A 27585-nucleotide genomic window follows, 5' to 3' on the forward strand; every position below is an offset into this window, starting at 1 on the left:
GCCAGGAGGCAGAGCCCAGCCCAGATGTGGGGGAGACGGAGCTGCATCACCAAGCTCTTGGGGGATGTGACCACAGACGCACGCTTCCTCCTCAGCTTGGCAAATGCCAGCTGGGTTAATGCCACGGCTGAGCCGGGCTGGCTCCTCCCTGCCCTGTGCCCCAGCTCTTGCTGTTCCCCCCGCCCCACTCCCAGCCCTGCCCTCACCCTTGGAACTTGGGAACCTCTGCTGGCACTCACACTGGCCCCCCTCAGCCGCTCCCCAGCAGCGCCCCGACACTGCAGGGGGAGCAGGTGCGGACGCCTGCCTCAGGCTCCTCTCAGCAGAGCCTTCGCTCAGCAACCTGGTTCCTCCTGGGACTGTAACTCTGGCAGCAGCCAGCTTGGGCACTTGCCTCTCTGGGCTGCAGGGAGAGGAAGCTGCTCCAACCCAGCTCTACCCCCGATTCCCAGCAGAAGTCCCAAGCACCTCACACAAACCCAAACATCCTCCCCAGCCCCAGCATGGCTGTCGGCTGGAGACATTATCCTGCCGCAGCAGGAATCTCTTGCATCGTGTTGCTGCTGCATCCCTGCCCAGAGGCAGCCGCATTTCAGGGCTCAGTGTGCACAGAGGCTGCGGAGGCCTGTTAATGACCGGAAAACAAGCCCATATGTCAGGAGGTGTCTGCGCCCTGGAAACCATGAGCTGATCCACGTGAGCATCATACCGCCTGAGCAGCACACACCTAGCATTACCGCTGGGAAGGAGATTTTCTCCAGAAGTTTTTCACCAGAAAAAGCTGATTTTCCTGGACAGGGTCAGGTTTGACGAATTGACGTTTTGAAACTGCTGAAAGATCCTGTCCCTATGTTTTCAAAATGAAAAGTTCTGGTTTTCAGCTCAAACTGACGTCCCGTTTCGAAACGTAAGTGTATTCATAATTTTTAAAGTGTTCAAAAAATGAAAAAGGTCAAAATCCTAGCAACCCATTTCCACCGACAGGCGCCACAGCCATTCTAACAGTCCATCCTGATTCCCACTGGGAACCTTGTCTGAAATCTCCAATCCTCTCCATTTCCTGCCCAGCTCTGCCTGGAACCCTGGGCCTTTCCCTGTGCCGGGCAGGGCCAGCTCTCCCCAGTCAACATGCAGCCCTGTGGGCCAGGCAGGCAGGGGACAAATGCTGCTGATTGCTGGATGGAGGAGCTGTTTGTTGACTGAGATTCCCCTTATCAGGCAGAAGGCTTTGGATAAGCTGAAACCTTTGCTTGCCAAGCAAACAATTGCCCATCAACAGCTCCATTTATTGTCTATATCTGATCTTATCGGTTTGCTCCCTGATAGGGAGAGACATCCCCGAGACCCAGCCACAGTGCTCAAGGTTCAGCAGAGAGGACACAGCACCCCAGGCCCCAGGAGACAAAGAGGGCCCACCGCGATGACCTGCCCCACACGGGCTGGGCCACTCCGGTGTTTCCCAGCAAGAACCCCACAGCTCTACAGAGAAGCTCCGTTGTCCACGGAGAGGTGAGCCCCGCCGTCTCAGTGTCCTGCAGCGTCAGCTCCTAGAATTCAGCTGCCCACTGCTCAGTACATCGGACGGACTAGTCTCAGCAAAGGGCTTGGTACGGGGCCGCACACAGTCACCTCCCCACCCCACCCAGGTCCCAACAGCTCCGCTGAGCCCCCCGCCCGGCCGCCGCCCAGGTGCCACAATGGCCCTCGCTGCTGGTCAGCCACCTCCCAACTCACCAGGATGTCCACGCTCTCCCGGCGGAAGGGCGGCTGGTCCAGCCTCTCGCCAGCGGGGGTGAAGAGGAAGGTGGAGGCGGAGCCTGAGGAGCGCATGATGGGCAGGCTCAGCGATTTGAAGTCTTTCACGGCCTGCTCCACCTTGAGCTCATCGCCGGGTTTGGCTGTGAGGGGAGCACAGGGCAGGGGGTCAGCCGGCGGGCACCAGCCTCAGCACCCAAGCGATTGCTATGGGTAGCAGAGTGACCCCCATGGCTCCTGGCCCCAGGGGAGCACGGCTCACGCAGTGTCCGTGGCACGTGCCAGACGCGCACATCCTGGGCACACGGCTCTGCAGGCTGCAATGGCTGCCCAGTCCCCGCGGGTCCCCACCAGGGCTGGGCGTGGCAGACCCTCCTACCTCCCCGGGGGCTGCAGGAAGCCCAGGTCTGTCCCAGTCCGTTAGCCTGAAGCCTAGCCGGATGGCAGCACAGCGCCCAGCCCTGGCAGGAGCCCACTGGGCACTCGCCCTCGCTGCCACACAAGCAGAATGCACTCCAGGGGGCTTCATCCTCTCCAGGTGCGGACGCTGGGGCACTGTTCAGACGGCGACCCCTGCTGGACACTGCAGGAATAACGCTATGCCCTGCCTTCCTCCCCGACTCCCCCAGGGGATACGGAAGGGGACGTGCAGCCGGGAGCCACTTTGAGTGAGGCCTGGCCCCCTCCCCCAGGTGCAATCTCAGCTGCCCCCACCCTGCAGGGTGGAAAGGCTGCTTGCGCTGGCCCGAGGGAGCTCAGCACCGCGAGTCCTTCTCTCGCTCCCTGGGCAGAGGCTGGATTTGAACCACGCCAGCCCTGACTTGGGCTGAATGGGAACCTGCGTCCCAAGAGGGGAAGGTCCCAAACCCCATTCCCTATGCAGCCCAGGACGCCATGGACCTAGAGCCTAGAGGGCAGCAGAGCCAATTCAAACGTCCCCCCAGAGCCACTTCCTGCAGCGCCTCCTTTGCTGCAGGGCAGTGCGTGGGCTCTGCGCTGGGGGCATCCCCCCTCCCGCCGAGCCAGGGGACACACGGGGCCGGGCGGGGCGCACCTTTCACTCTCAGGTAGTGTCCCCCAAAGCGGTACGCTTCGAAGCTGAGCGACAGAGGCGTGTTGGACTGATCCAGATAAATATCCACCTTCGCTAGCTCGATGCCTTTCCTCTCGAACCCCGGCAGCAGCACCTCCCTAGGGGCAGCGAAAGAGACGTCGGCCCAACTTCCTCCCTGCCCTGGGGCTGGGCTCAGGGAAGAGGGTCCCGCACCCACTCAGAACAGGAGCGCTGGCCAGGCGCACTGCGTGGGGAAGGAGCTCGGCGGGCAGCGCTGGGGACACGCACAGGGCTCCTGCTGCTGCCACCACTCACCACCCTGCTGGCCTGGGAGCTCAGCGACGCTCTCCCCAAAGCAACCTGCCTGCGAGCAGGCCTGTGCCCAACACACAGCTCAGCTGGTGGCTGGGGAGCAGCCACGGCTCCCACACAAGGGCACCGCTCTCGGCTCTGGCCAGCAGCTACTCGGCCTCGGCAGCTGGCTAGAGCCACAGACACCCCGCTCAGAGCACATGGGAGGAGAAGCTGGCGGGGGACTCTGCAGGGTAACCCGTCACTGCTCCTGGGAGAGGAGGCTGAGGAGATGGCTCTGAGAGATGATGCCCATGGGGAACAGAAGGGTGGCAGGGACCCAGGTTGGGCACGGAGCAGGTTTCTCCATGATCGCGTGGCCAAGTCAAACACAGCAGCCTCCCGGGCACCCCAGACAGGCACAGTGGGTGACAACTCCCTGATGCAGCTCCAGGACACCCCCCAGCAAAGCTCCACAATGGGCAGTGCCAGTCCTTGGGCCCCTCCATTGCTCAGTGCAGGGTGAGCCAGCGGGCCCTGGGCAGGCACCTATGTGCTCACTAGTCAGCAGCACCCGCCTGCGCCCAGGGAAGCCAGGGCAAGAGGCCAAAGCGAGCAGGGAGCTTCGGGGAGGCGTGGAGCACTGGGCAGTGCCAAGAGCACATCAGCTCCTGGATCAGGGTTAGAGTCCACAGCTGACCACCCTGGGACCCCGAGCCTCTGCACGGCACCCGGAGTCACAGGCCCACTCTTTGCCCCACCCCAGGAGCAGTCCCAGGGTCCCAGCCAGTCTAGCTCGGTGGCCACGACTCACCCCAGGGATTTCTTCTTCATGGCTGGGACGATCTCTGTTTCTATGTCCACATTCAAATCGAACTTCAGGGTGAAGCACTCTTTACTGGGGTCCTGGGGTAGGGGGCAGGAGTTAGCAAAGCCGTTGCCCAAGAGCCATGGACCCAGAGCCGGCCCTCCATCCTGCAGGGTCGGTGCCCCCAGCTTTCACCTGCCTGACCATCAACCCCGCAAATCTGGGCAACTCCATGGCCCCCTCCTTAGTCCCGGCCTGTCTCCTTGCACAGCTGTGCCAGAGCTGGCAGGGGAATCCACCCCTGGTAGGGGGTCCCGCAGACAGCACGGTTGGCACAGGCCTAGCTATGCAGTGAGAGCCGCTCCAGCGGGAATCCGGGGGATGGAGCCCTCGCTAGAATTGGGGATGGGGGCCTGTCACTGGTGGGGTCACCCACACTCTGGCTCTGTGAGGAGCTGGGACAGACAGACAGACTGCAGCAGGCAGGCTACGCTCCCCTGCTGCCCTTCAAACCAGAGCTGCTGAGCGTCGGACCTCACAGCATCCCAAACGGCTCTGGGCAGCAGCCAAGCGAGGCCCCCCTGTCCCAGCACGGGACACTTGCTCCAGGGCTCTGGTTCCATGCCCAGGCCCAGCAGCCCATCCCCAGAGCCAACTGCCAGGGCCCCATGAGTCACAAAGCAAGAGACAAAGCCGGGCTCCTTACATCCGTGTGTCTGCGCCGGGCTTTCTTCTTGGGGAGCTTCAGCGCCGAGCTCTTCTTGTCCCTACATGGCACAAACACAGTTACAGGGATCGCCTGGCACACGGAGCCTGGGCCTGGCACACAGAGCCTGGGCCTGGCACACAGAGCCTGGGCCTGGCAAGAGCAATGGCGGTCAGAGAGCCCCATCCCCCACCCCACGCCAGGACCCAGGGTCTGAGCAGACTCCAAAGCCCCAGGGCAAGCAGCAGCTGCTCCTCCCTATTACTGCCACTGGAACCCGACTCCCAGCCACATTACACCAGGCCCCTTCACCCCATGGTCACCCCAGCTACAGCCAACGGGAGCCGAACCTCCTCGCCTGGAGTAACGTCCCATACGGCCCCTGGCACAGGGCTCTGACCCACTGCGCAGGATCCACGAGTTAGGGATCAGCGGCAGCGAGAAGGGAGGGGGAGCAGGGCAGGGCAGCAGTTGGGGCGGGAGAAATGAGCAGAGGGTCTCAGGTGACCCCCTGCACAGAGATAGCCAGCGCTCCACAGTGGTTCATTCAGTCTTTGAGACAAGCCCCCGGCCCTGGGGAGGCATCAGCGCATCCAGACCATACTCTGCAGCCTTAGACCTGGTGTCTTGATTGTTAAGTGCAGCTGCCCAGTGTCCCCGTACCCAGGTCCCCCTGCCCCTTGAGCCCCGGCATCCCGCTGCCTCTGAGACCCATCTTGTCTGCTGCCCAGGAGACGGAAGCACCACCGCTAGCCCTTCACATGAACATACTCACCCTTTCCCATCCACTAGCCCTTCGTCCTCCTCCTCCACGTCGGAGGCAGGGCTGGTGCGTGGGGGGCATGACCGTGTGGATACGTTCCGGGCCAGAATGGAACCTGCAACCAGGAACAACGGATGAGTCACCCAGGAGACCGAGCCCCGTCAGATCCCGGGCACAGGTCGACTCCCTAGTCCCTAGGCTCAGCACTCCTGCCCGGCAGCTCTAGGGCTGGGAGACTGGGGGCTTTGCAGCCGCATGGGGAAGCCTCTCCTGCTGCCTCTTCCAACAGCCCCATCACTGCTCCCTCCGCTGACAGGCCGCGCCATCCACGAGGATCCGTTCCCCTGCCTGGTGCTCTGCTGGCAAGAAGCCCTGCGGCGGGGCATTTGGCGTGGTAGGGCTTGAGGGGAGCATTCTGGGAGGCTGAGCCCTTGGGAACAGGCCCCCAGGATGAGAACAGGGCAAATCCCCGCAGCGGGGAGGAGGAGCCCCTGGGACGAGGCCAGCTGAGGAGGGAGCCCCATCGCTGACCGTGCCCCACGGGGAAGGAGGGTTATGTTCACCAGGCCCCAGCCACCCCCAGGGCCAAGGCTCTCACCTTGGGGGGGCAGGTCGAAGCGGATGTGCCCGTCAAAGTGCATGGTGCCGTGGAACTTGTGGTCACAGGCCTCACAGAGGTTCAGGGGACTGCTGTGGTTCACCTGCTGGCACTCGGCGTGGTGACATACCTGCAAGAGGTGAGAGGCCATTGGACAGAGCCCTGACCCGCTACCAGCGGGCTGGAGATGCAGGGTGAGCCAGAGACCAGGCTGCCTGCTGGTTACACCAGGTCCCTTCACTGCTCCCTGCAGTAAAGGGGCTGCAGTGCCAATGGATCCAACCACTGGGATTTCCCCGGCAGGCAGAGCCAGACACCTTCCCTGGCATACCCCCGTGCCACCCCCGTATGGGCCCCAGGCTATGACCAGAATGGGCTCCAGCTACCGCCCCCTCCCTGCCCGGGGGCAGGGCAGCCAGGCACAGCCCAGAAGCGGTTCTAACCCACAGCGTGGTCCAGCTCCTGGGCCTGGCAATGAGAGTGGAGCCCAAAGGCCCCTGTGGCTGCCACCTACTGCCACTCCCAAGGGAAGGAGCATCATGCCCTAGTGGAGCAGGGTGGCAGGCCTGGGGCCAGCCAGCCCTGGTTACTAGGAGCCACACCTGGGAGAGGTCAGGTGATTTCCCGACAAATGGGCAGGAAACTGCAGCAAAGGGGGAGTGTGCTCGGAACAAGTCAGGGCTAGCCGAGCCTCCTGGGAGTTAGGTAGGGACTGGGAGTGGCCTGCCAAAGGAAGGGCCCTGAGAGACACCTTGTTTGGGGTGGGCTGATGGACAGACTTGGTTCTGGGATTTGGAGTTAGGTTTGGGGTTTATTTTATATTAATCAACCCAGCTCCCAAGGATGGGTATTTTTGACCACAAAATCCTGGGTGAAGTTTTATTAGACGAGTCCAAGGGGGGAAACTGAGGCAGGCTGCCTGTAGCATGACCCGAGGGGACACTCAGGAGGCCCACTTACACCAAGCTACAGGAGCTTTCTGGGCATCTGCAGTTAGTCATCTCAGCTCTGTCTGCCCCCGCAGCCTACACTCACATGAAGCCTCCCCCAGGGTCAGGTCGGGCTTGGCCAGGCCAGGCCACCTGCAGCCAGCATGGGAGATCAGGGCACAGCTCAGCCCTCTGCTCACAGGCCAGCAGGGACGACAGGCAAAGGGAACTTTTCTCTCTTGCACAGTCAAATCTCCCGAGCTGTTAGAAACTGCCCATCCATACGACACCAAGCAAAGGCCTGGGCCATCCCGAAGGCACTGAACCTGAGACAGATAGACAGACTGAGGAGCAGGGCATGGGCTGTCCCTCTACAGAGGCTAGAGCCTCCTGTAGCCACTGGGCTAGGAAGTGACGCTGCCTGGTTTCTGCCCCCTCTCTCGGAGCCCCTGCTCCGCTCAGCGCTAGAGGGTGAGACCAAGGAGCCATCCCCATGGCCCAGCATCCCTGGGAGGAGAAATGTGATCAGAGGATGGGAGGGAGGCAGACAGACCCTTGCTGGGAAAAGAAGTGCTGGCCCATCGCACTCTTGTCCTGTTGTCACGGAGTGTGGGGGAGTCCAGGCCCTGCACCCCTCTTCCTGGGATTCACTGAGACTCTCAGCCAGCCAGTAAAACAGAAGGTTTATTGGACAACAGGAACACAGTCCACAACAGAGCTTGTGGGTACCCCCAGGACCCCTCAGTCAAGTCCTTCTGGGGGAGCAGGGAGCTTAGACCCCAGCCCTAGGGTTCCCTGCATTCCTCCATCCAGCCCCAAACTGAAACTCTTTCCAGCCCCTCCTCCTCTGGGCTTTGTCCCTTTCCCGGGCCAGGTGGTCACCTGATTCCTTTGTTCTCCAACCCTTTAGCTCTCACCTTGCAGGGGGGAAGGGCCAGGCCATCAGTTGCCAGGAAACAGGGTGTCGGCCATTCTCTGTGTCCAGACTCCTGCACACACCTGCCCTCTAGGGCTCTGCAATGATCATACACCCTTACCCCACCCCCTAGACACTTAAGAACTGCCTAGGGGAAACTGAGGCACCCCCACACTATTCAGAGGAAACATTAAGAACAGTCCCACTTTGTCACATCTCTCCCCCCTTCGAGATCGAACTGAGTGGGGTCACTTTAGCTGGTGACCTGGGGAAGTTCAAAGCCACCAACGTTCCCATGGATGCCCCAGCATCTCTCCCATTCCTTGGTAGGAGTTACACCAGGCCCTTCCAGTTTCACGCTCTCCCTTAGGTCGGGGGTGGTCGATAGCACTTGCAGGTCACACTTGGGAAGGTTTATGCGGCCCGTGCCCTTTGGCCACCCCAAAAGCCCAGGGGGTCAAACTGGGATTGGGTCTTCTCCCTAACAAGCTGGCCAAACACAGCCACTTGGTTATAGGACTGTTTAACTTTCTTAACAGCTTTCACTCCATCTGAGACCTTCTCAGAGCTATCCACACTGGATCTTTCAACAGGAAAGTCAGTGGATCCATTCACAACAGAAAATTTCTGGCAGTTAGGAACTGAAACTTTCTTGATTAAATCCCTTTCACACCCTTCAGTTGCAGTAAACTGCTTGCAAAGACTCCATGAGGATTCCTTTCCTTAGGGCTTTTCTATGCAACAATTCACCCCTCACAGAAATTCTGCTCTTACCCTCTTCTCCTAGGGCTTGCTCTAGAGGGACACTTTCCTGAGCAACAACAGACTCTTTCTGGGTCTCCCTTACATCCAGAATCACCTCTGGCCCATCCGGCGGATTCCTACACAATCCCCTTTCAGGCAAACTTACAGACTTCCTAGATAAAAGGTCAGAAGCATTCTCCTTCCCTTTGCCACCCACAAGTTCAGGAATCTTTTCCTTCTTGCTACAGGTTTCCACACCCTCAGTAGGTAACACAATCACATCATCTTCATGCTCTCCTTGTGTCCTGGCTAGGATCTCACCCTGATTAGACAGAGTTGCTACACCCTTTCCCAACAACACACTAGCAACAGAATTGTCTAGGCTCTGGGATTTTACATAGACACTAACTGGATGCGACCTAGTTACAGGGCCATTCTCCCTAGCAGACCCAAACTTAGGACCCTTCCCTTCCTGGGCTTTAGCTGAATCCAGAACAAACTCTGAGACAACTGCACGACCCTCAACCATCACAGGCTGAAAGGCCCCTTCTGTCTGCTCCACAGACAAAGAAGAGCCGGACACACTTTCTCCTTTCCCAGACACACAGCTTGGGATCTCATTCCCCTGGTCCCAGCACACAAGGCTGGTCACAGACAACTGCTTGGAGACCAGGGTAGCTCCCTCCACGGGCAAGTCAATACCCCTGACAGACACAGACACATTTCCTTCACTGTCACACTTCTCCACCCAACTAACAGGCAAGGGCCAGGGACACTCAGCTTCCACTCTCCTCGCCTTCCCACCCTGCTGACTAGACACAGCCATCAGCTCACAAGGCTGCCTAGGCTCATCCAGACTTTCCTTACCAAGCACCTTGCCACTCCCCACAGATCCCCTGCCCTGCCTGTGTCTCCCCCCACTCAGCTGGGGTCTCAGCTCCCACTGTGCTCAGCGCTGCTCTTGCTGTCCCAGTGGGGGCAGGCAGCGAGCTCCCTGCTTTCCTCACTGCATCAGAGCCAGCGTGAGCCCCCTCCGGTGTGCAAGGGGGGCGGGGAGCCCCAGGGGTCTGGTCATAGGCAGGCAGGTAGCCTGAGCCTAGCCGCTCCTCCCCCCTGCCAGCCAGGTCATCTGCCTTTTCACTGACCATTTCCCTCTCCACCGATGGGTTCCCTGGATTCAAATTCAAACCCTTGGGAGTTACAGGAGCAAGGCCTGGATCCTGTCCCAAAGAGACACAATCACCCCACAACAGGGTCTCACAGCTGGTGTCCCCAACAACCAGCCAGCCCCACCCCTCCTGGGTCTGCACAGGGATCTGGGCCATAGGCAGGGCGAGGGGCTTCGTCCCTGGGACCCTCACCCAGCTCACACAGCCCCTCAGCATCTGAGGCTGCACCACCCAAGGCCTGACAACAGTTCTCTCTGTCCCAGGATCTCGCCACCCCAGGAATGTTTCCCCATTGACCATCACCTTCCGCTCCCACTGGAGGTCTGAGGGGCCTGGCCCCAGGAAACTCCACAGACATATAGGTTGGGGTCAGGAGTGGGAGCCTGTCCACCTCCCCACCCATCGGGCTGACGGAGTCTATGGCCTTGGGACCCAGCAAGGGAGCTAGACGCCGGGGCTTTTCCGCAGGGTCCCCCTGGTTCAAATCTCCAGCCTGCTCAAAGGCAGTGAGGTGGGCATCCACATCCCCCCCTCCTTAACCAGGGGCAGCAATTTAGTATCGAGGTTCCCTGCGGAACTGGCCCCCCGGGGTCTATCCCCACTCACCCCGGGGAGGTCCCCTAGGCCTCTCCACTCCCCCACCGCCAGTTCATGCTGCTGCTGCTTCTGCAGCTCTTTCTCGGGCTCTCGCTGTCTCTCACAGTCCTCTTGCTCTCTCGGACTCAGCTCCAATCCCGTCCGTCTCCGATCCCCCGATGGGGAACCCCATCGTAAAGACTCTCTTCTGGTCGGGGACAGGAGTCTTGGCAATGCCTGGCTACCACTCCAGCTGCTCCCAGATCCTGCTATAGCCCCATTTGGGGTCAGGAATCTGTTCCTTAGCGCGGTCATCCTCCTCCAGCTGCACGATGAACTGTGCTTTGGTGAACTTTCCAATGCTCAATCCTTTCTTTCTGCACAGGGTTACAATGAATGTCCTTCTTAAGGAGACGGTGACAGGCCCTCACTCCGCTCTTCCCAAGTTGTTGTGGACTCACAGGCCTGTGTACTCTCAGCTCCCCACGGTTTCCAGGGAGAACCCCTAGTGTGCCAGCCCTTCTCGAGGTCACCTCCTCTTTGCCAGGGTTGAGCTGCAGACTCCTCCGCCCCTTGGACTGCTCGCTGCAATCCCCAGGGGAACCCTGTTACTGCACAGTCCTTCTCAATGGTCACACACTCCCAGGGGTTAACCGCCCCCCGAAACTGCTCCTCTCTGACCCTTCAGCACACCTGGTCCCCGTCAATCCCCCTTCGTTTTACTGCTCCCCAGTCACTTACTGCAGGAAGTGCCATCCATGGGGTGCAGTAGATCCCACCCCTGCCACCAGTTGTCACGGATTGTGGGGGAGTCCAGGCCCTGCACCCCTCTGGCTCCCAGCCAGCCCCAAACTGGACCCAGCTGAGGGGTCCTGTTCTCTGTACCTACAAGCTCTGTTTTAGACCATGTTCCTGTCGTCTAATAAACCTCTGTTTTACTGGCTGGCTGAGAGTCACGTCTGACTGCGAAGTTGGGGTGCAGGACCCTCTGGCTTCCCCAGGAGCCCCACATGAGCGGACTCGCTGGGGGAAGCGCACAGAGGGGCAGAGGATGCTGAATGCTCCGAGGTCTGACCCAGGAAGGGGGAAGCCGGGTGAGCTGTGTGTCCTGCAGACAGGCTGCTCACAGAAAGGAGACTTCCCCAGAGTCCTGACTGGGTTCATGGGGAGCAGTTCCAGAGCATCGCCCAGGGACTCCGTGGCACCTACCCATCTCACCCCTCAGCACAGACCCCAGCCCCCCTCCCTGCCTACAGCTCAGCACACTCCTGCTACCCACCCCACTGTACTCACGGCTCCCAGCTGCTGGGCCAGGCGCCCCCCATGCTGCCAGCTGGACGAAGCCCTAGATCACCAGCCTCGCTTTCCTGGGCCGATAGCTATTGTATCCCATACACCCAGCACGCAGAAGCAGTGGCCGGCTCGCTCTGGAAGCTGCTTTGTGTTTGAAATATCAGTGTCCCCATAGCAGGACTAAGGAAACAAGTGTCTGCAACGAAACAATGCTCGTGAGCCGACCCATTTCCTCCGATTGTGCGCTGGGCCTGAGCCGCCTTCGGGCCATGACACAGCGAGAGGGGTTATTTTTAAACACACGGCTGAGGCCTGACCATGCCACGCAGTCCGGGTCCCTCGGGGCCAGCGCTCACTTGCCTGTCAGCTGGGGGGCATGGCACCTAACACGCTCAACGTGCGCTTGGGCTCAGAACCAGGGACTCCTCTGTGCGAGGACCCTCCTGCCGGGGGCTGTCCAGCGAGCATCCAAGCCTCCTTGGGGAAGCACCCCCTAGCCACTTGCCGGGTGTCCGTACTGGCCCGGCCCCCTGGTTCCCCCCATTCAGCAGAGACAAGCCAGCCCGACCTGCCGCACATGGCATCTCTACTGCTCTGTGGGGTGGGATCTCTCCCTGCCCCCGCCCGCCCCACAGGGAGCAGAGCAGCGGGAACAGGCCGCAGCAGCATGCAGGCATGTCATGCCAGGGCATCCCACAGTGGAGCAAGGTGCACAAAGGGCTCAGGCCTGCACGCTGGGCGACCGGCTCATAGTGCTGAGCTCCCTCTTCCTGCCAGCAGCTGCAGGAACTGCCTCAGCGGCTGCAGCCAAGGGAGGCCATTAGCACACAACTCACAGTCTGCGGGCAAGGTCAGGCTGTCCGCGCAATCCCCGCTCAGCCCAGACAGCAGCGACAGGGGTAGGATATGGCTGGCGAGCCCCCAAGCACCTCCAGCCCCGGGCACTGCCCGAGAGACCGGTGTAGGGAGGCAGGCTGCAAGGGGCTGTGCAGAACATGGCCTGGGCTCAGGGCTGGGGTACCCAGCAGCACCCTGTGCCTATGGAGTTAATCCCTGGCACGCTGGTATATCCAGAGAGCTGCTCAGAAGAGAATCCGGTGGAGGGAGAGACTGGGCCAGGGGCCTGCCTGCAACAGGGCCAGGGGTCACCCTTTGGGCTGGGTGCCAGGTCTGGGACATGCAGTCAGGGCTTAATCTGTGCCAGGGCTTGGCAGGGCTGAGCCCCGCGGGGCACCTCTCGGCTTGCTGCATTCGTAATGAGCCCTGGCACCTCTTTCATTACAAATTAACCTCTGCCTGCGGCTATGGCCAGTGCTGCACCCCGGCGGAGGGACCCCTCCCTATGTAGGGTTGGTCTGAGCCCCTGCAGCCCAGTTACCTGCACAGCAAGGAGGTCCCCGTTGCAACCAGCTTGCTCCCCTCCCCCACCCTAAGCTTGTCTGGGGGATCCCCCAACAGGCCTTGGGAGTGCCACCAGCTTTCATTTCACGAGAATTCACAAGAGAGCTGCAGGATTTTCACCATTCTTCACTACAACATGCAGATTTGACACCTGGGGGAGAGGAGTCAGGCAGTCAGAGGTGGAGTCTGCCTACATTCATGGCCACTCAGGACGTTTTTGGCCTCAGAGCCGTTCACGCTGGGGCTCCCGTCATGACAGCTGGAGAAGATGACATGCAGCGAGGGAGGCAGGCCCAGGCAGGGGCCAGACAGAGGACACGTATGGCCCTTGGGAACTCGCAGGATAGCAGGAATGCTCAGTCCCATCTTCCTGAGGCAGGACTCCCCGGGGGGAAGCAGAGGGGGCCTGTGGGTCTATGGAGTAAGGCAGGGGAAGAGTCCACCCCACACACCTCCAACCCCACCCCAACTTCCTGCCCTCCTTCCGATCCCGTAGGTTCCCACCCCACCCTCCACCCTCCCGCTGACATCAGGGCTGAGGTGCTTTCACGAGTCCAGAGGCTGGTGCTGTGACGAAGTGGGACTGTTCTTAATGTTTCCTCTGAATAGTGTGGGGGTGCCTCAGTTTCCCCTAGGCAGTTCTTAAGTATCTAGGTGGTGGGGTAAGGCTGTATGATCATTACAGAGCCCTAGAGGGCAGGTGTGTGCAGGGGTCTGGACACAGAGAATGGCCGACACCCTGTTTCCTGGCAACTGATGGCCTGGGCCCTTCCCCCTACAAGGTGAGAGCTAAAGGGTTGGAGAACAAAGGAATCAGGTGACCTCCTGGCCCGGGAAAGGGACAAAGCCCAGAGGAGGAGGGGCTGGAGGGAGTTTCAGTTTGGGGCTGGCTGGGGACGAGGAGTGAAGGGCAGATGTGGTTGTCTGGCTCACTGCCCCCCAAAATGGACCCAGCTGAGGGGTCTGGTTCTCTGCACCTACAAGCTCTGTGTTAGACCATGTTCCTGTCGTCTAATAAACCTCTATTTTACTGGCTGGCTGAGAGTCATGTCTGACTGCGAAGTTGGGGTGCAGGACCCTCTGGCTTCCCCAGGAGCCCCACCTCAGCGGACTCGCTGTGGGAAGCGCACGGAGGGGCAGAGGATGCTGAATGCTCCGAGGTCAGAACCAGGAAGGGGAAAGCCATTTACAACACACACTTTGCTTCTCTACAAAAGAAAAAGGACACTAAACTTTCTAAACTACTACATGCCACAAGGGGCCACAGCAATGGTTCCCTCAACCCACCCCGCAATGTTGTTAATCTATCCAACTATACTCTTAGCCCAGCAGAAGCAGCTGTCCTATCTCAGGGCCTCTCCTTCTGCCCCTCCACCCCCACAAACATGATACAGTTCTGTGGTGACCTAGAATCCTATTTTCGACATCTCCGACTCAAGGAATATTTCCAACACACCTCTGAACAACATACTAATCTACAGAGACCTCCCTATCAAGACTACAAAAAGAAGGATTCTGGGTGGACTCCTCCTGAAGGTCGACACAGCAGACTGGACTTCTACATAGACTGCTTCCGCCGAAGTGCACGGGCTGAAATTGTGGAAAAGCAGCATCACTTGCCCCATAACCTCAGCCGTGCAGAACACAATGCCATCCCCAGCCTCAGAGACAACTCTGACATCATAATCACAAAGGCTGACAAAGGAGGTGCTGTTGTCATCATGAATAGGTCGGAATATGAACAAGAGGCTGCTCGGCAGCTCTCCAACACGAGTTTCTACAAGCCATTACCCTATGATCCCACTGAGAGTTACCAAAAGCAACTACAGCATTTGCTCAAGAAACTCCCTGAAAAAGCACAAGATCAAATCCGCACAGACACACCCCTGGAACCCCGACCTGGGGTATTCTGTCTGCTACCCAAGATCCATAAACCTGGAAATCCTGGGCGCCCCATCATCTCAGGCATTGGCACCCTGACAGCAGGATTGTCTGGCTATGTACATTCCCTCCTCAGGCCCTACGCTACCAGCACTCCCAGCTACCTTCGAGACACCACTGACTTCCTGAGGAAACTACAATCCATCGGTGATCTTCCTGAAAACACCATCCTGGCCACTATGGATGTCGAAGCCCTCTACACCAACATTCCACACAAAGATGGACTACAAGCCGTCAAGAACACCATCCCCAATACTGTGACGGCTAACCTGGTGGCTGAACTTTGTGACTTTGTCCTTACCCATAACTACTTCACATTTGGGGACAATGTATACCTTCAAATCAGCGGCACTGCTATGGGTACCCGCATGGCCCCACAGTATGCCAACATTTTTATGGCTGAATTAGAACAACGCTTCCTCAGCTCTCGTCCCCTAACGCCCCTACTCTACTTGGGCTATATTGATGACATCTTCATCATCTGGACCCATGGAAAAGAAGTCCTTGAGGAATTCCACCATGATTTCAACAATTTCCATCCCACCATCAACCTCAGCCTGGACCAGTCCACACGAGAGATCCACTTTCTGGACACTACAGTGCTAATAAACGATGGTCACATAAACACCACCCTATACCGGAAACCTACTGCCCGCTATTCCTACCTACATGCCTCCAGCTTTCACCCTGATCACACCATACGATCCATTGTCTACAGCCAAGCTCTACGATACAACCGCATTTGCTCCAACCCCCTCAGACAGAGACAAACACCTACAAGATCTCTATCAAACATTCTTACAACTACAATACCCACCTGCGGAAGTGAAGAAACAGATTGATAGAGCCAGAAGAGTTCCCAGAAGTCACCTACTACAGGACAGGCCTAACAAAGAAAATAACAGAACGCCACCAGCCATCACCTTCAGCCCCAAACTAAAACCTCTCCAACGCATCATCAAGGATCTACAACCCATCCTGAAGGATGACCCATCACTCTCACAAATCTTGGGAGACAGGCCAGTCCTTGCCTACAGACAGCCCCCCAACCTGAAGCGAATACTCACCAGCAACCACACAACAGAACCACTAACCCAGGAACCTATCCTTGCAACAAAGCCCGTTGCCAACTGTGCCCACATATCTATTCAGGGGACACCATCACAGGGCCTAGTAACATCAGCCACACTATCAGAGGCTCGTTCACCTGCACATCCACCAATGTGATCTATGCCATCATGTGCCAGCAAAGCCCCTCTGCCATGTACATTGGTCAAACTGGACAGTCTAAACGTAAAAGCATAAATGGACACAAATCAGATGTCAAGAATTATAACATTCATAAACCAATCAGAGAACACTTCAATCTCTCTGAGTAACAGCCGTGTTAGTCTGTATTCGCAAAAAGAAAAGGAGTACTTGTGGCACCTTAGAGACTAACCAATTTATTTGAGCATGAGCTTTCGTGAGCTACAGCTCACTTCATCGGATGCATGCCGTGGAAACTGCAGCAGACTTTATTTATACACAGAGAATATGAAAAAATACCTCCTCCCAGCAGGACAGTGGGGTGGGAGGAGGTATTTTTTCATATTCTCTGTGTATAAATAAAGTCTGCTGCAGTTTCCACGGCATGCATCCGATGAAGTGAGCTGTAGCTCACGAAAGCTCATGCTCAAATAAATTGGTTAGTCTCTAAGGTGCCACAAGTACTCCTTTTCTTTTTTCAATCTCTCTGGTCACTCGATTTCTGAACTCAAAGTGACTATCCTTCAACAAAAAAACTTTGAAAACAGACTCCAACGAGAGACTGCTGAATTGGAATTAATTTGCAAATTGAATACAATTAACTTAGGCTTGAATAGAGACTGGGTGTGGCTAAGTCATTATGCAAGGTAACCTATTTCCCCTTGTTTTTTCCTACCCCCTCCCCCCCCAGACGTTCTTGTTAAATCTTGGATTTGTGCTGGAAATGGCCCACCTTGATTATCATACACATTGTAAGGAGAGTGATCACTTTAGATAAGCTATTACCAACAGGAGAGTGGGTTTTGTGGGGGCGGGGGGGTGGGTGGGGGAGAAAACCTGGATTTGTGCCGGAAATGGCCCACCTTGATTATCATACACATTGTAAGGAGAATGATCACTTTAGATAAGCTATTACCAGCAGGAGAGTGGGGTGGGGGGAGAGAAAACGTTTTATAGTGATAAACACCCATTTTTTTCACGGTCTGTGTGTATAAAAACATCTTCTGTATTTTCCACAGTATGCATCCGATGAAGTGAGCTGTAGCTCACGAAAGCTGATGCTCAAATAAATTGGTTAGTCTCTAAGGTGCCACAAGTACTCCTTTTCTTTGTGTGAGCTTTGTGTCCTGCAGACAGGCTGCTCACAGAAAGGAGACTTCCCCAGAGTCCTGACTGGCTTCATGGGGAACAGTTCCAGAGCATCGCCCAGGGACTCCATGACAGGTGCATCCTGTCCGCTCCCTTCTATGGCACCACAGCCTGGAGCATCCCCTGGGCTTCCTGGACTATCTGGGTGTGCGACTCAGTGCTGGCCAGTCCAGAGAGCCCTGCCCCAGCAGGAGCTGCACCGTGCTCTATACTGGGAGCTGCCTTTCTAAGGGCCGAGCTGGGCCATGCCAGGAGTCTTCCTCAGTGTTGGGCGGATGGGCAGGCCGTGCTGAGCTGGGCCAGGCCAGGACCCATCTTCCCCAGGCGGGGCATGAAGCCACATGGAGCTGGGCCAAGCCAGCAGCAGTCTCCTCCAGGCTGGGTTGGAAGGTGGTGCCATACAGAGCAGAGCCAGGCCAAGAGCTGTCTCCCCAGGCTAGGCCGGAGGGGAACGGTGCTGAGCTGGTCTGAGTTATGATTCAACTCCCTGAAGTCTCTTCCTCCAGCATGAACATCTGTTCCCGCAAGTTCTCCTTTCCAGGCTCTTCCAAAGCTCAGACCCTTCCCCGGACTCCGCCAGGGGCAAGCAGCCCCGTGCGGAGTGCGGCTGGAGAATCAGCTCTCCTGGCCTGCACTCCCATGGGTATAGCCTGAGCCTTCCCACACAGCTCCAATCTGCTCCCATGCCCTGAACCCCAGCTCCCATGCTCCCCACCCTCAGTCAGCGCACCAGGGAGGCGCTCAGTTCTGGGGAGGTGCAGTCACAGAGCAGAAAGCACTAGGCTATCTCGGAGGTCAGTGCAGGCAGCTCGCAGGATGCTCCCTGCAGTGCACTCAGTCCCACCAGGGTCAAACCCGGGGCCCTGCATTCACTGCACTCCAGTGACGATGGGCTCATAGCAAAGGGACACAGGCCCTGGATCCGCACCAATGACGGGCTCAGAAGGGCTGTGGGTACCACTCCTGGGCCCGTGATCACCCCATGGTGCCACAGAGCCCACCGCTGCAGGGTGCAGATCCACCCTGAGAGGTGCTGCCATGTCCAGAGAGCAACAGGTCTAAGGAGGGAGGTGGAAGGGGGATGCAGAGCACTGCCCTGCACTGGGACACCCACTAGCCCATGGAGCCAGAGGCTGAGCCGGGGTTAGTAGTCCCGCCACACTGGGGCTCTGGGGTGGGGCATGTCTCTCCTCGCCGAGGCACACAGCCCAGCAGGATCTCTGAGTACAGCTCGTCCCGCCCCTCCCTGCCATGTCAGCTCACATGGCTGGTGAGAGAGGAGCCGAGAAGCTCGGCATGTCTCCTGGGACAAGCCAGCCAGATGGCCTCTGCGGCCAAGGGCCTCTTCCGCGGCAAGCACACCTGCGCACCGCCTGTGCCGGGACTGGGAGTGCCTCTCCCGGATAACTCCAGCGACCACATGCACCCAAACGGGTGCCTTCCTCGCTCCCAGACGCGCCCACAGCCTGAAGTCAGTGGCCCCAGAGTCGGACTGCGAGTCACTGAAACCTCAGCCCTGGTAGTTTCAGATAAAAAGACCAAGCTACACACTGTGGTGACCAACTCTGAGCCTTGGGCAGGTCTCCGATGCTAAAACCAGAGAAAAGCAGCACTAGAGAAAGCGATCACAGAACTGGGGCCTGCAACCAAATGTTCAGCACAAGTACCTCTTCCAGCTGAGTCTGCCCGAAAGCCACACAGTTCAATGTAAATATGTGCACCTAGACCAGAGACTGCCGGCCATGCTGACAGGGCGGGGGACTCTACCCCGGGAAGCAGCGACTCTGAAAAGATTGGGGAGGCGGGATAATCAGCCGAACATGAGCTCCCCGTGCGATACTGTGGCCAGAAGAGCTAATGCGACCCTGGGATGCAGAAACGGGAATTTCAAGTAGGAGCAGAGAGGCGATTTGACCTCTGTATTCAGCACTTGTGTGACACTGCTGGAATAGTGAGTCCAGGTCTGGGACCCACAATTCAAGAAGGATGTTGATAAATTGGAGAGGGGTCAGAGAAAAGCCACAAGAATGATTAGTTTCATGGTTTGTATGTATAAGAACATCTTCTGTATTTTCCACAGTATGCATCCGATGAAGTGAGCTGTAGCTCACGAAAGCTCATACTCAAATAAATTGGTTAGTCGCTAAGGTGCCACAAGTCCTCCTTTTCTTTTTGCGAATACAGACTAACACAGCTGTTACTCTGAAACCTAAGAATGATTAGAGGATTACAAAACTTGTCTTGTGGTGATAGACTCAAGGAGCTCCATCTATATCGCTTGACAAAGAGAGGGCTAAGGGATGACTTTGATCACCATCTATATGTATCTACCATGGGAAACAGAAATTTGATAATGGGCTCTTCAGTCTAGCAGAGAAAACTGTAACACGGTCCAATGGCTGGAATTTGAAGCTAGACACAGTCAGACTGGAAATAAGGTGTAATTTTCTACCAGTGAGAGCAATTAATCAGTGGAACAATTGACCCAGAGCCATGGTGGATTCCCCATCACTGGCCATTTTTAACTCAAGACTGGATGTTTTTCTAAATGATCTGCTCTAGGAATTGCGTTGGGGCAGGTCTCGGGCCGGTGCTATCCAAAAGGTCAGACTAGAGGATCACGATGGTCCCTTCTGGCCTTGGAATCGATGACATCTCAGAAGCATCAGAGCCTGGAGTTAGCCAAATGGTATCCACAAACTGCTGAGCCTCCTGTGTCCTGCTGGACCAGCCTGGCCCACAAATGCAGCTCCCAGCAGGAGGTGCTGCATGTAAAACACCCCTCTGGGATGGTCTGTACACGGTGTTTGCACCAATTTGGGGGAGGAAACAGTTAAATTGATGCAAAAGCTGTGTGTAGATCAGGCCTGATTGGTCCCTTGGAGACCAGCTGGAAGGGAAGTAAGCTAGGCCAGCGCTAGTCAGTCAAAATGCCATGCAATACAGAGCATGGGTGCAATCAGAGCTCCCAATCTGGATCCCTACGTATTCAAAGCCATAAGGGTTTGGCAGCTCTTCCTTACTGAACAGTTCTGTTCTTATGCTGAACCTTTGCAAATAAAGAGCAGGGGACTTGCCTCAGGAGCTCATCACATGCTGTCTGGTGCGGGGCTGGGTTGTGAGCACATCAGCACAGTGGAAACCACAAGCACAGAGGCCCAGCTGGGCTGCTGATCTGGTACTTTTCCCTGGTGGCTGCATTTTATACTTCAGAATGTAACATTTCATTCATAAAAAATGAAGACTCAAGCCCTCAAGGTTGTATAGAAAACCTTCAAAATGTGAACTGAATGCAAACTAACCCAGCCATATCTTCAGAAAGCCTACTATGAGAACTGCCTCTATTTGCCTCAGTGTTCATTCTGAAGACTAATGATGGCTATTATAATGTCAAATTTGTTAACTCTTTCTCTGCTGATTGAAGCAAGAAAGGACAATCACTGTAAGAAGATCTACACAATGAAGATCTACATGATTTTGGCATCATGAATGGGTGGAGCTTGGATAGTGGGCAGAGCCTGGGAGAGTACCACCATTTACTTTCCCCCCCCCAATCTGATGCCAGGGTCACTGGCTTGTGAGTGTGCACACCAGTTACCTCCCCATACACACAGAGTTACACTGGGGGCTGATGTACACACCCATACACACACAGCTCACCTGGAGCTCACCTGGTGATACACACACACAGAAACACACACACACACACACAGAAACACACACACAGTTACCGGTGTGCATGCTCAGGGATCTCCTGCCCCTGTAGCCTGCTCAGGGCAGCACTAGGGGTTTGCAGTAGCAAGAGGAAACCTGGACATGGATAAAGCACAGGACTCCTGGGTGATATTCCAGGCTCTGCCACAAATATCTTGTGTGCCCCTAGGGAAGTCATTTAAACATTCTGCCAAAAGGGGACCATCCCCACAGCACCCCCTGCCCACGGCAGCTTCATTCATTAATGGTCAGAGCGCTCTGAGCTCCTGGATGGAAGTGAGCAGAGACTGGCAGAAGCTTCTCCTTATCTAACTCCCCACTTCCATCCACAGCTCAAAGCCCAGGTGCAGCCCTGGGAAGTACTTTAGCCATTGCAGATCTGGGGATGTAGCTCTGTGCCTTCCCTGCATCCCGGCCACAACTTTCCACAATCCAAAGTCCCCCAGACACAGCCAGGCTCTCTGCCATGCAGCCACAGGGTTCTCATAGAGTGGACCAAAAAAAAATAAAAAAAATCTGTCTGTCAGATGTGAGACCCGGGCTGCACCTGCAGCTGCCGCCAACTTCCCAAGACAACACAATCTCCATGCTCCAGGATGTCACCAAGAGCCAGGCCAGGCATCTGGCTGGGGTCATCAGAGTCAAGGGGAGTCAGCCCAGCGAGCAGCTAGGAAGCCACATTAGCCCTGATCGGGCTGACAGTTTGGTGGCCAGGGAACATGCAGTATTTGCAGCACTGAACGTCTCCACACAGATGGAAGGGAGTCAGGGAGGGAGGTGGCCTGCTGTAGGAAGTGAATGTGAGTTGGAGTGCGGCTGGGATGTCTCTGCAGGGGGGCCAGACACACACACACACACACACACACACACACACACAGAGGAAGTGATGGCAGCACACAGGTGTCACCTCCAGCCAAGAGGGTGGAGAGCACAGATCTGGCACAGTTCACGGCAAGTCTAAGCCCTCTGAAACTCAGAGGCAAGCACAAACCCCGCCTGGCTGAAGCAGGGGGAATGAGGCAGCTGCAACTCCAGCTCATTGCTAAATTTTTAAAGCTCGCAGCAACTAGGAAACCTAATGCCAGTTGCCCCTGGCCCGAGCAGCAGGAGCAACTGAGTATCCTTTGCCAAGGCAGACTCAGGGCTCATGGAAAGACAAACCACTAATCCCCTGGCTCCAGACTCACCTCTGGCCACAGCAGCCAACAACAAACGCAGCACCTTCAGCTTAGCCAGCAGCGACCACCCCACAGGGAAGCTCCACGATCCACAGGGCCGCCTGTCTCTTCCAGAGCCGGAGACTTTCCTGCAGTCCCCCGAGCCAGCCAGACAGCCTGTGTCCTCCGCGCAAACCCCACTGACTCATCTCTCCGGGAGGGTTGGGTGGAATCTCAGCCATGACCGAATGGTGACTAAGTAGGTGAGGCACCTCTTGGATTTGAAGTGAGTAAGATTTTCAGTGTGCTCTCCATCTGCTCTTCCTTGTTTGCCCAGACAGGCTTCCACTCCCAGGCCCACAGCCCAGCCTAGGTACGGTACTCTCGCTGCATGTGGGGGGTCTGAGTCTCTGCCCCCACGCCCTCCGCTGCTCCAGCTCTTCACTCCCTCTCACCCGTCAGCCTGCACTCACAGCTGGAAGGTCAGCCTCGCAGGCTCCTGCCAAGCGACACCTCCTCCCAGGAGAGCTGTGGCTCAGTAACTACCCCGTGAAGACCGGGTTTCTGACACACTCATCTGCGTACGACGGTCAACGCTGCAGCGCAGCCGCATGCATGGCAAGTGTCTGGTTTGCTGTGCAGTCTGAATGTGGCACCCACTCCTAGACTCCACCGAGTGGGATCTGGTTACTCCTCGGTTCATGGCCTCTGTGTACAAACGCCCGGCGTGTTCATGCCCCAGAGAACTGACAGCCTCACCAACAACCCCGAGGGGAGCAATTTCACCGGAGGAAGTTGAGGTCGCCTCACTTTGCACTGGCCCTGAGCCTGCTGTCCTGGGGCGCTCTACACCCTGCAGCCCTGCTCCCAGCCGGCTGCAGGCGTATGGCCCGAAGGAAGAGGTTACAGCCAGAACGCACTGTCCCGCCGCACTGAACCCTGCCCACAGACAGATGCTCTCACTCCACTACGCAGCAAGGACTGAACGAGAGGCTGCAGGGAGCTCGCAGGGCACCCCCCGCGGTATAGTCCCCAGCTCACAGCCCGGTAACTCGAACCAGCCGGAGAGGGGAAAACGTAAACTGAGCCCATTTTGTGAGGATTGTACTGGCCTTTGCACAGTCCATTCGACTAACTGACCTGGAGCCCCCCAGTCATTAGTGAGGGGTTGGTTACAGGAGCAAGGACTGCGTGTGCATTTGATTCGGGCCACGGTCTCCTAACGGCAGACATGAGTGCAGGCGATTGAGCCTCACTGCTAACTCTCCCGCTGCTCACTTCACCCTGACACCGGGCAGAAGCAGAGCGCCGGTCCGCTCTAGCGAGACAGACACGTGTGGAGACAATTCGCTCTTGTTGTTGGGCTTTCTAGGGTTTAGTTAGTAAAGGCCAAACAGCTGAATTTTAAAGACCACCAATATGGGGAAGACACCAGAGAAATAAAAATCTATGAGGCAGAGGTAACTGATTTTTGACAAACTTATGTCACCTGCAGCCTCTCTGAGCCTGGTATGTGCTGGGCCTTCCCCCGTCAGCCCCCCTTTGCCGTTAGATTTAGCTGCTCCACAAATGCATCACATGCTGCCAACGATCACCAAGGCCCTGCCACTGCCAACACTCCGCTCCCTGTGGTCGGTACACAATGGGATCTGTCTGGGAAGTCCCCACAGTTGGTACTGGAGACCACATCAATACACCACTGCCAGAAGGAAGCCGCATACCAGCATACCCCTGCCCCCAGCAGCCAGAACCTCACCCCCACCCCAGCACAGACCTCACCCAGCTCCTGGGGCCCTTGGAAAGCAAACCCTGAATTGTATAATGCAAATGGGCAAAGCCAGTGGGAGCCTTCACATGAATTCTCCCTTTCGGCTCACAGACCTAGCCCGACAGAGCTTAGGTGGGAGCCTCTGGCTGGAGCCCCAACGGGAGACCGTCCACCTCCTCTCCCAGGCACCCATTTCTCTCTCAGTTGTGCAGGTTCCATGCCCACCCCCCCTTTCCGCTAGCTGCTGCACCAAGCTTTCCCCAGTGCCGGCACAGGAACCGTTCTCCCAGCAGAGCCCAGTGGTTGCTGCAGATGCTCGCACTGGCTCTCCTTCCAGTCAGCACACTGCCTCCGAGTGCTGGGAGCACACAAGGGTCCGTGGGATGCCAGGCTGGGGGGCAGGGAGACTTGTTCGTTCCCTGATAATGCAGCATTATTCCAGCTGTGGCTCGTCCCTGGGCGCTGGGGAGTCACCCTGAACTCACTAAGCACTGACCTGTTTCTAACAGGGGAGGGAAGTCGGACATGAAACCCACCCTGCCCTCCCTCACCTCCAGTCACTTACCTTGCTCTGCAGGACACCCCGAGCCCACGAGGCTCCCCTCCCTGAAGCTCCTACAGCCCTTGGGGAGCAGGGCACTGGCTGCCCCAGCAGGGAGGTGGCTGCAAGAACAGCAGCAGCAAGGCCGTCTGCTTGCCTTCCTTCTGCACCCGCCTGTGCCAGCGGGCAGCAGCTCACCTGCACCCCAGGGCTGCCCCAGCACACCCAGCCGAGGGATCAGGACACATCAGCTGGCGCATCTCTCTTGCCAAGGCCTTTCGCGATTCTCCTTTGCATCCACAGAGCAGCTTGGCAGCCCTGAATGCAGCCCCGCACAATGGCCGGGAATCCTTGTGGAGCGGCCCCTCCAAGAGATGCCCCCCGGAGGCCAGGCCCCATCGCAATGCCTAGACCTGCTCCTCCAGCAACTAACCAGCCACTGGAATTCAGCCTTTCACGCCCCAGCAGGAGCCTCACACAGCCATTGCCATGGAGATGCGCAGGGCAGCTGCTGCACATGGTGCTAAGGGCCAGGCCAGCCAGATAAGGGCAGCAGGAACCACCTCCCCCCGCACACCCACGCAGCAAAGCCAAAGCCCAGCTGTGCCCCACTGCCATGGCCTCAGCGCGGCCCAGTGGTTCAGAATGGGAGCCAGGACGCCTGGGTTCTGAGTAAGCTCTGGGAGGAGTGTGCTTTGGTGGTTACAGCAGAGGCTGGGACACGGGCACGTGGGCTTGGGGCCTACACTGGGTACTCCCCTGCCCCCTCGTCCCCCGTGAGGCTCAGCATCCCCAGCTGGAAGATGTGGGTGATTTCACACCTGGGCTGGAGGCTTTGCTGATTAATGCCCAGGGAGCTCACCCAGCTGCTGGACACTGCTGACACGTTACACACAGGGCAGCCCTCGACTCCAGGCCACGCCTGCCCCTCACACAGCAGCACCCCAGGCGGGAGCTCTGCAGGTTCCTCTGGGACTCGAGGGTAGAAGCAGGGCCATCTCGCCCACCAGCTGTGGGTTTCACCCCAGCCCAATCCCCTGGCCCTCTGTCAGTGCTGCCCCCAGAGTTGCTCAACAGTAACTGTGTCTGTGGGGCTGAGCCAAGCTGGGGCTGCCCCTGCTGCAGAGACACAGAGAGAAAGTAGTTCACATGGGTCGAGGGGGCCTGCGCCCTCCTGAGCTCTGCAGCCATCTGCCCTCCTGGTACCTGCGTCACTGTCTCCCACGTGGCTAGACACAGACAAGGCTATATGCTTGGGAGCACCTGGATTCTTGCCATGGGCAGCCTGCTCTGCTAGTACGTCACGGCCGCCTTGCGTGCCAGGGCCTACTCCCAGCGCTCGTCATCCTGAGGGGGTGGTGGCTGTGGCAGGTAGCAGCAGCCCCTCCCTGGCCCTTAGGGGCTGTGCTGCGGGGGCAGAAACGTGCCCCTGTAAGCAAAGGCAGGTTCCCAGAGGGGGGCTCTCCCCAGGGACAAGCCCGTGGCCAGCAGCGTCAGGAGGGGAGCCTGTGCCGTGGCCTCAGTGGGAGCTACCCTCGTTAGGGAACAGGGACGCCGCAGGCCTGCAGCTGCCTAGATGTTCTAGGACATGGACTCTGGCTTCGCCCAGGTCCCTCCACGCCCACAGATCAGCACCCCCATTGCTGGGCACGCTCAGGCCTCTGTGCCTAGCCAGCCTTGGACACAGACCTCTGAAAGAGAGCCCCGCAGAGCGAGGACCCCGGGCGTCAGGTGAGATCTGACACCACAGCCTCTCCAGGCCAGAATCCCGAGGTCCAGCTCGGGGGCCCGCCCCAGAGCCCTGGCAGAGCCCAGACACGCTCGTTAGTCCCTGCTCTCTCTGAGTCACCACAGGCATGTTGTAACAGATACCGCAGGCCAGCCGGCTCGAGCTGAATGATAAACCCACAGCAGGACGGCTGGGGCTGGGAAGCACCCGTCCCAAGAGGCGCTCAGCTCCGGCCTCAGGAGACTCCCCCTCTGCTCCGTGTGGCCTGAACTGCTCTGGGAAGGAGCTCCACGCTGCTGGCATGGGGCAGCTGGCCAGGCCTGTCTGTGCGAGGCTGCTGAGCGGCTACTGTGGGCCTCAGCCCAGCTGTGTGCATTGGGGCAGAGCAGCTTGCCCCACCTCCGATAGCACTTACCACCCATCCTTCCCTGCTAAAGGGCTCAGTCAGCTTGTGTCCCTGCCTCCTGGGGGTGCAGCCGCTGGGCAGGTGGGGAACTTGAATGCTGTCTGCCGGAGCACCCTCTAAGGCAGAAAGAACGAGCCCCAGATAGGTTACAACTGACCCCAGGGCTCAGCCAGGCCCCTGCTCAGGCGAGACTCGGCCCCCCTCCTCCTCACCCCAAGGAGAGGCCAGACACAGCCTGAGGATGGCGGGCAAGGCAGCCCCAGATAGCAGTGCTGGCCAGAAGCAGAGACAGAGCAGGGGGCAGGCTTCACACCACCAGTGCAGTTATGTCCTGAGCTACAGCACCCCACTGTGCCTCGCCTGCCCCCAGTGCACCCCCCTCCTCTAGGGACCCAGTGGGCTTTGCAGGGGCAGGGACTAGCAAACCCTCAAACTTCTCTCCCGTCCCCCTCAGTCTGGACTCAGCTGACGGAACCAATCTGAGTTCTATTCACTGGCTGCGCTCTGAGCTCCCAGCTGTGGGGCGTGCGCCCTGGGGAGGGACGTGGCTGGAGCCCAGGCTGGGCCTTGCAGAGCCCACGCTCCCCAGCCTCAAACCAGCATGTGCCCCTGCGGGGCTCCGCCCCTGAGGGCTGGATGCACTTGGCCTGGCTGGCTGAAGGCAGCCCTGTGTCCCTCCGCCAGCGCCCCTTTGCTGCACTCCGGAAGTGGCCACTGCACAGGGCGGTCGGCAGGAATCCCCTGCACGGCCACTCCACACAGGGTGCGCAGAGAGAGACACCCGCCACTGTGGCCTCAAGGACACGGGGTCCAGCTGGACAAGGAAACGGCTGCTCCAGCCTAGGCTGACAGTATCCAGCCCTGTGGACAGCTGCCAAATGGGTCAGGCTCTAGAGCCCCCAACAGGCTGCTCTGCTGTGCAGGTGGCA

At 57.9% G+C, this 27585-nt stretch overlaps 1 protein-coding gene across 6 annotated transcripts in view; it reads right to left on the reverse strand.

Annotated features, from left to right (window-relative positions):
- PLEKHG5 (pleckstrin homology and RhoGEF domain containing G5) overlaps window positions 1–27585 on the reverse strand; it is a 119019-nt gene that overhangs the window by 20425 nt on the left and 71009 nt on the right. For 4 of the 6 annotated variants that reach the window (XM_084652103.1, XM_084652106.1, XM_084652104.1 and 1 more), the window contains 6 exons: window positions 5976–6105; window positions 5390–5492; window positions 4615–4675; window positions 3915–4006; window positions 2810–2946; window positions 1735–1898 (listed from right to left, as the gene is read on the reverse strand). In XM_084652103.1, the coding sequence (XP_084508229.1) occupies window positions 1735–1898; window positions 2810–2946; window positions 3915–4006; window positions 4615–4675; window positions 5390–5492; window positions 5976–6105 (687 nt within the window). Of the gene's footprint in view, window positions 1–1734; window positions 1899–2809; window positions 2947–3914; window positions 4007–4614; window positions 4676–5389; window positions 5493–5975; window positions 6106–11588; window positions 11854–27585 lie in introns of those variants that run through there. The other 2 variants (XM_084652108.1, XM_084652107.1) reach the window with 2 other exon arrangements.

This window comes from Lepidochelys olivacea (assembly GCF_965140295.1).
Source record: "Lepidochelys olivacea isolate rLepOli2 genome assembly, chromosome: 18".
Classification (NCBI taxonomy): Eukaryota; Metazoa; Chordata; order Testudines; family Cheloniidae; genus Lepidochelys; species Lepidochelys olivacea.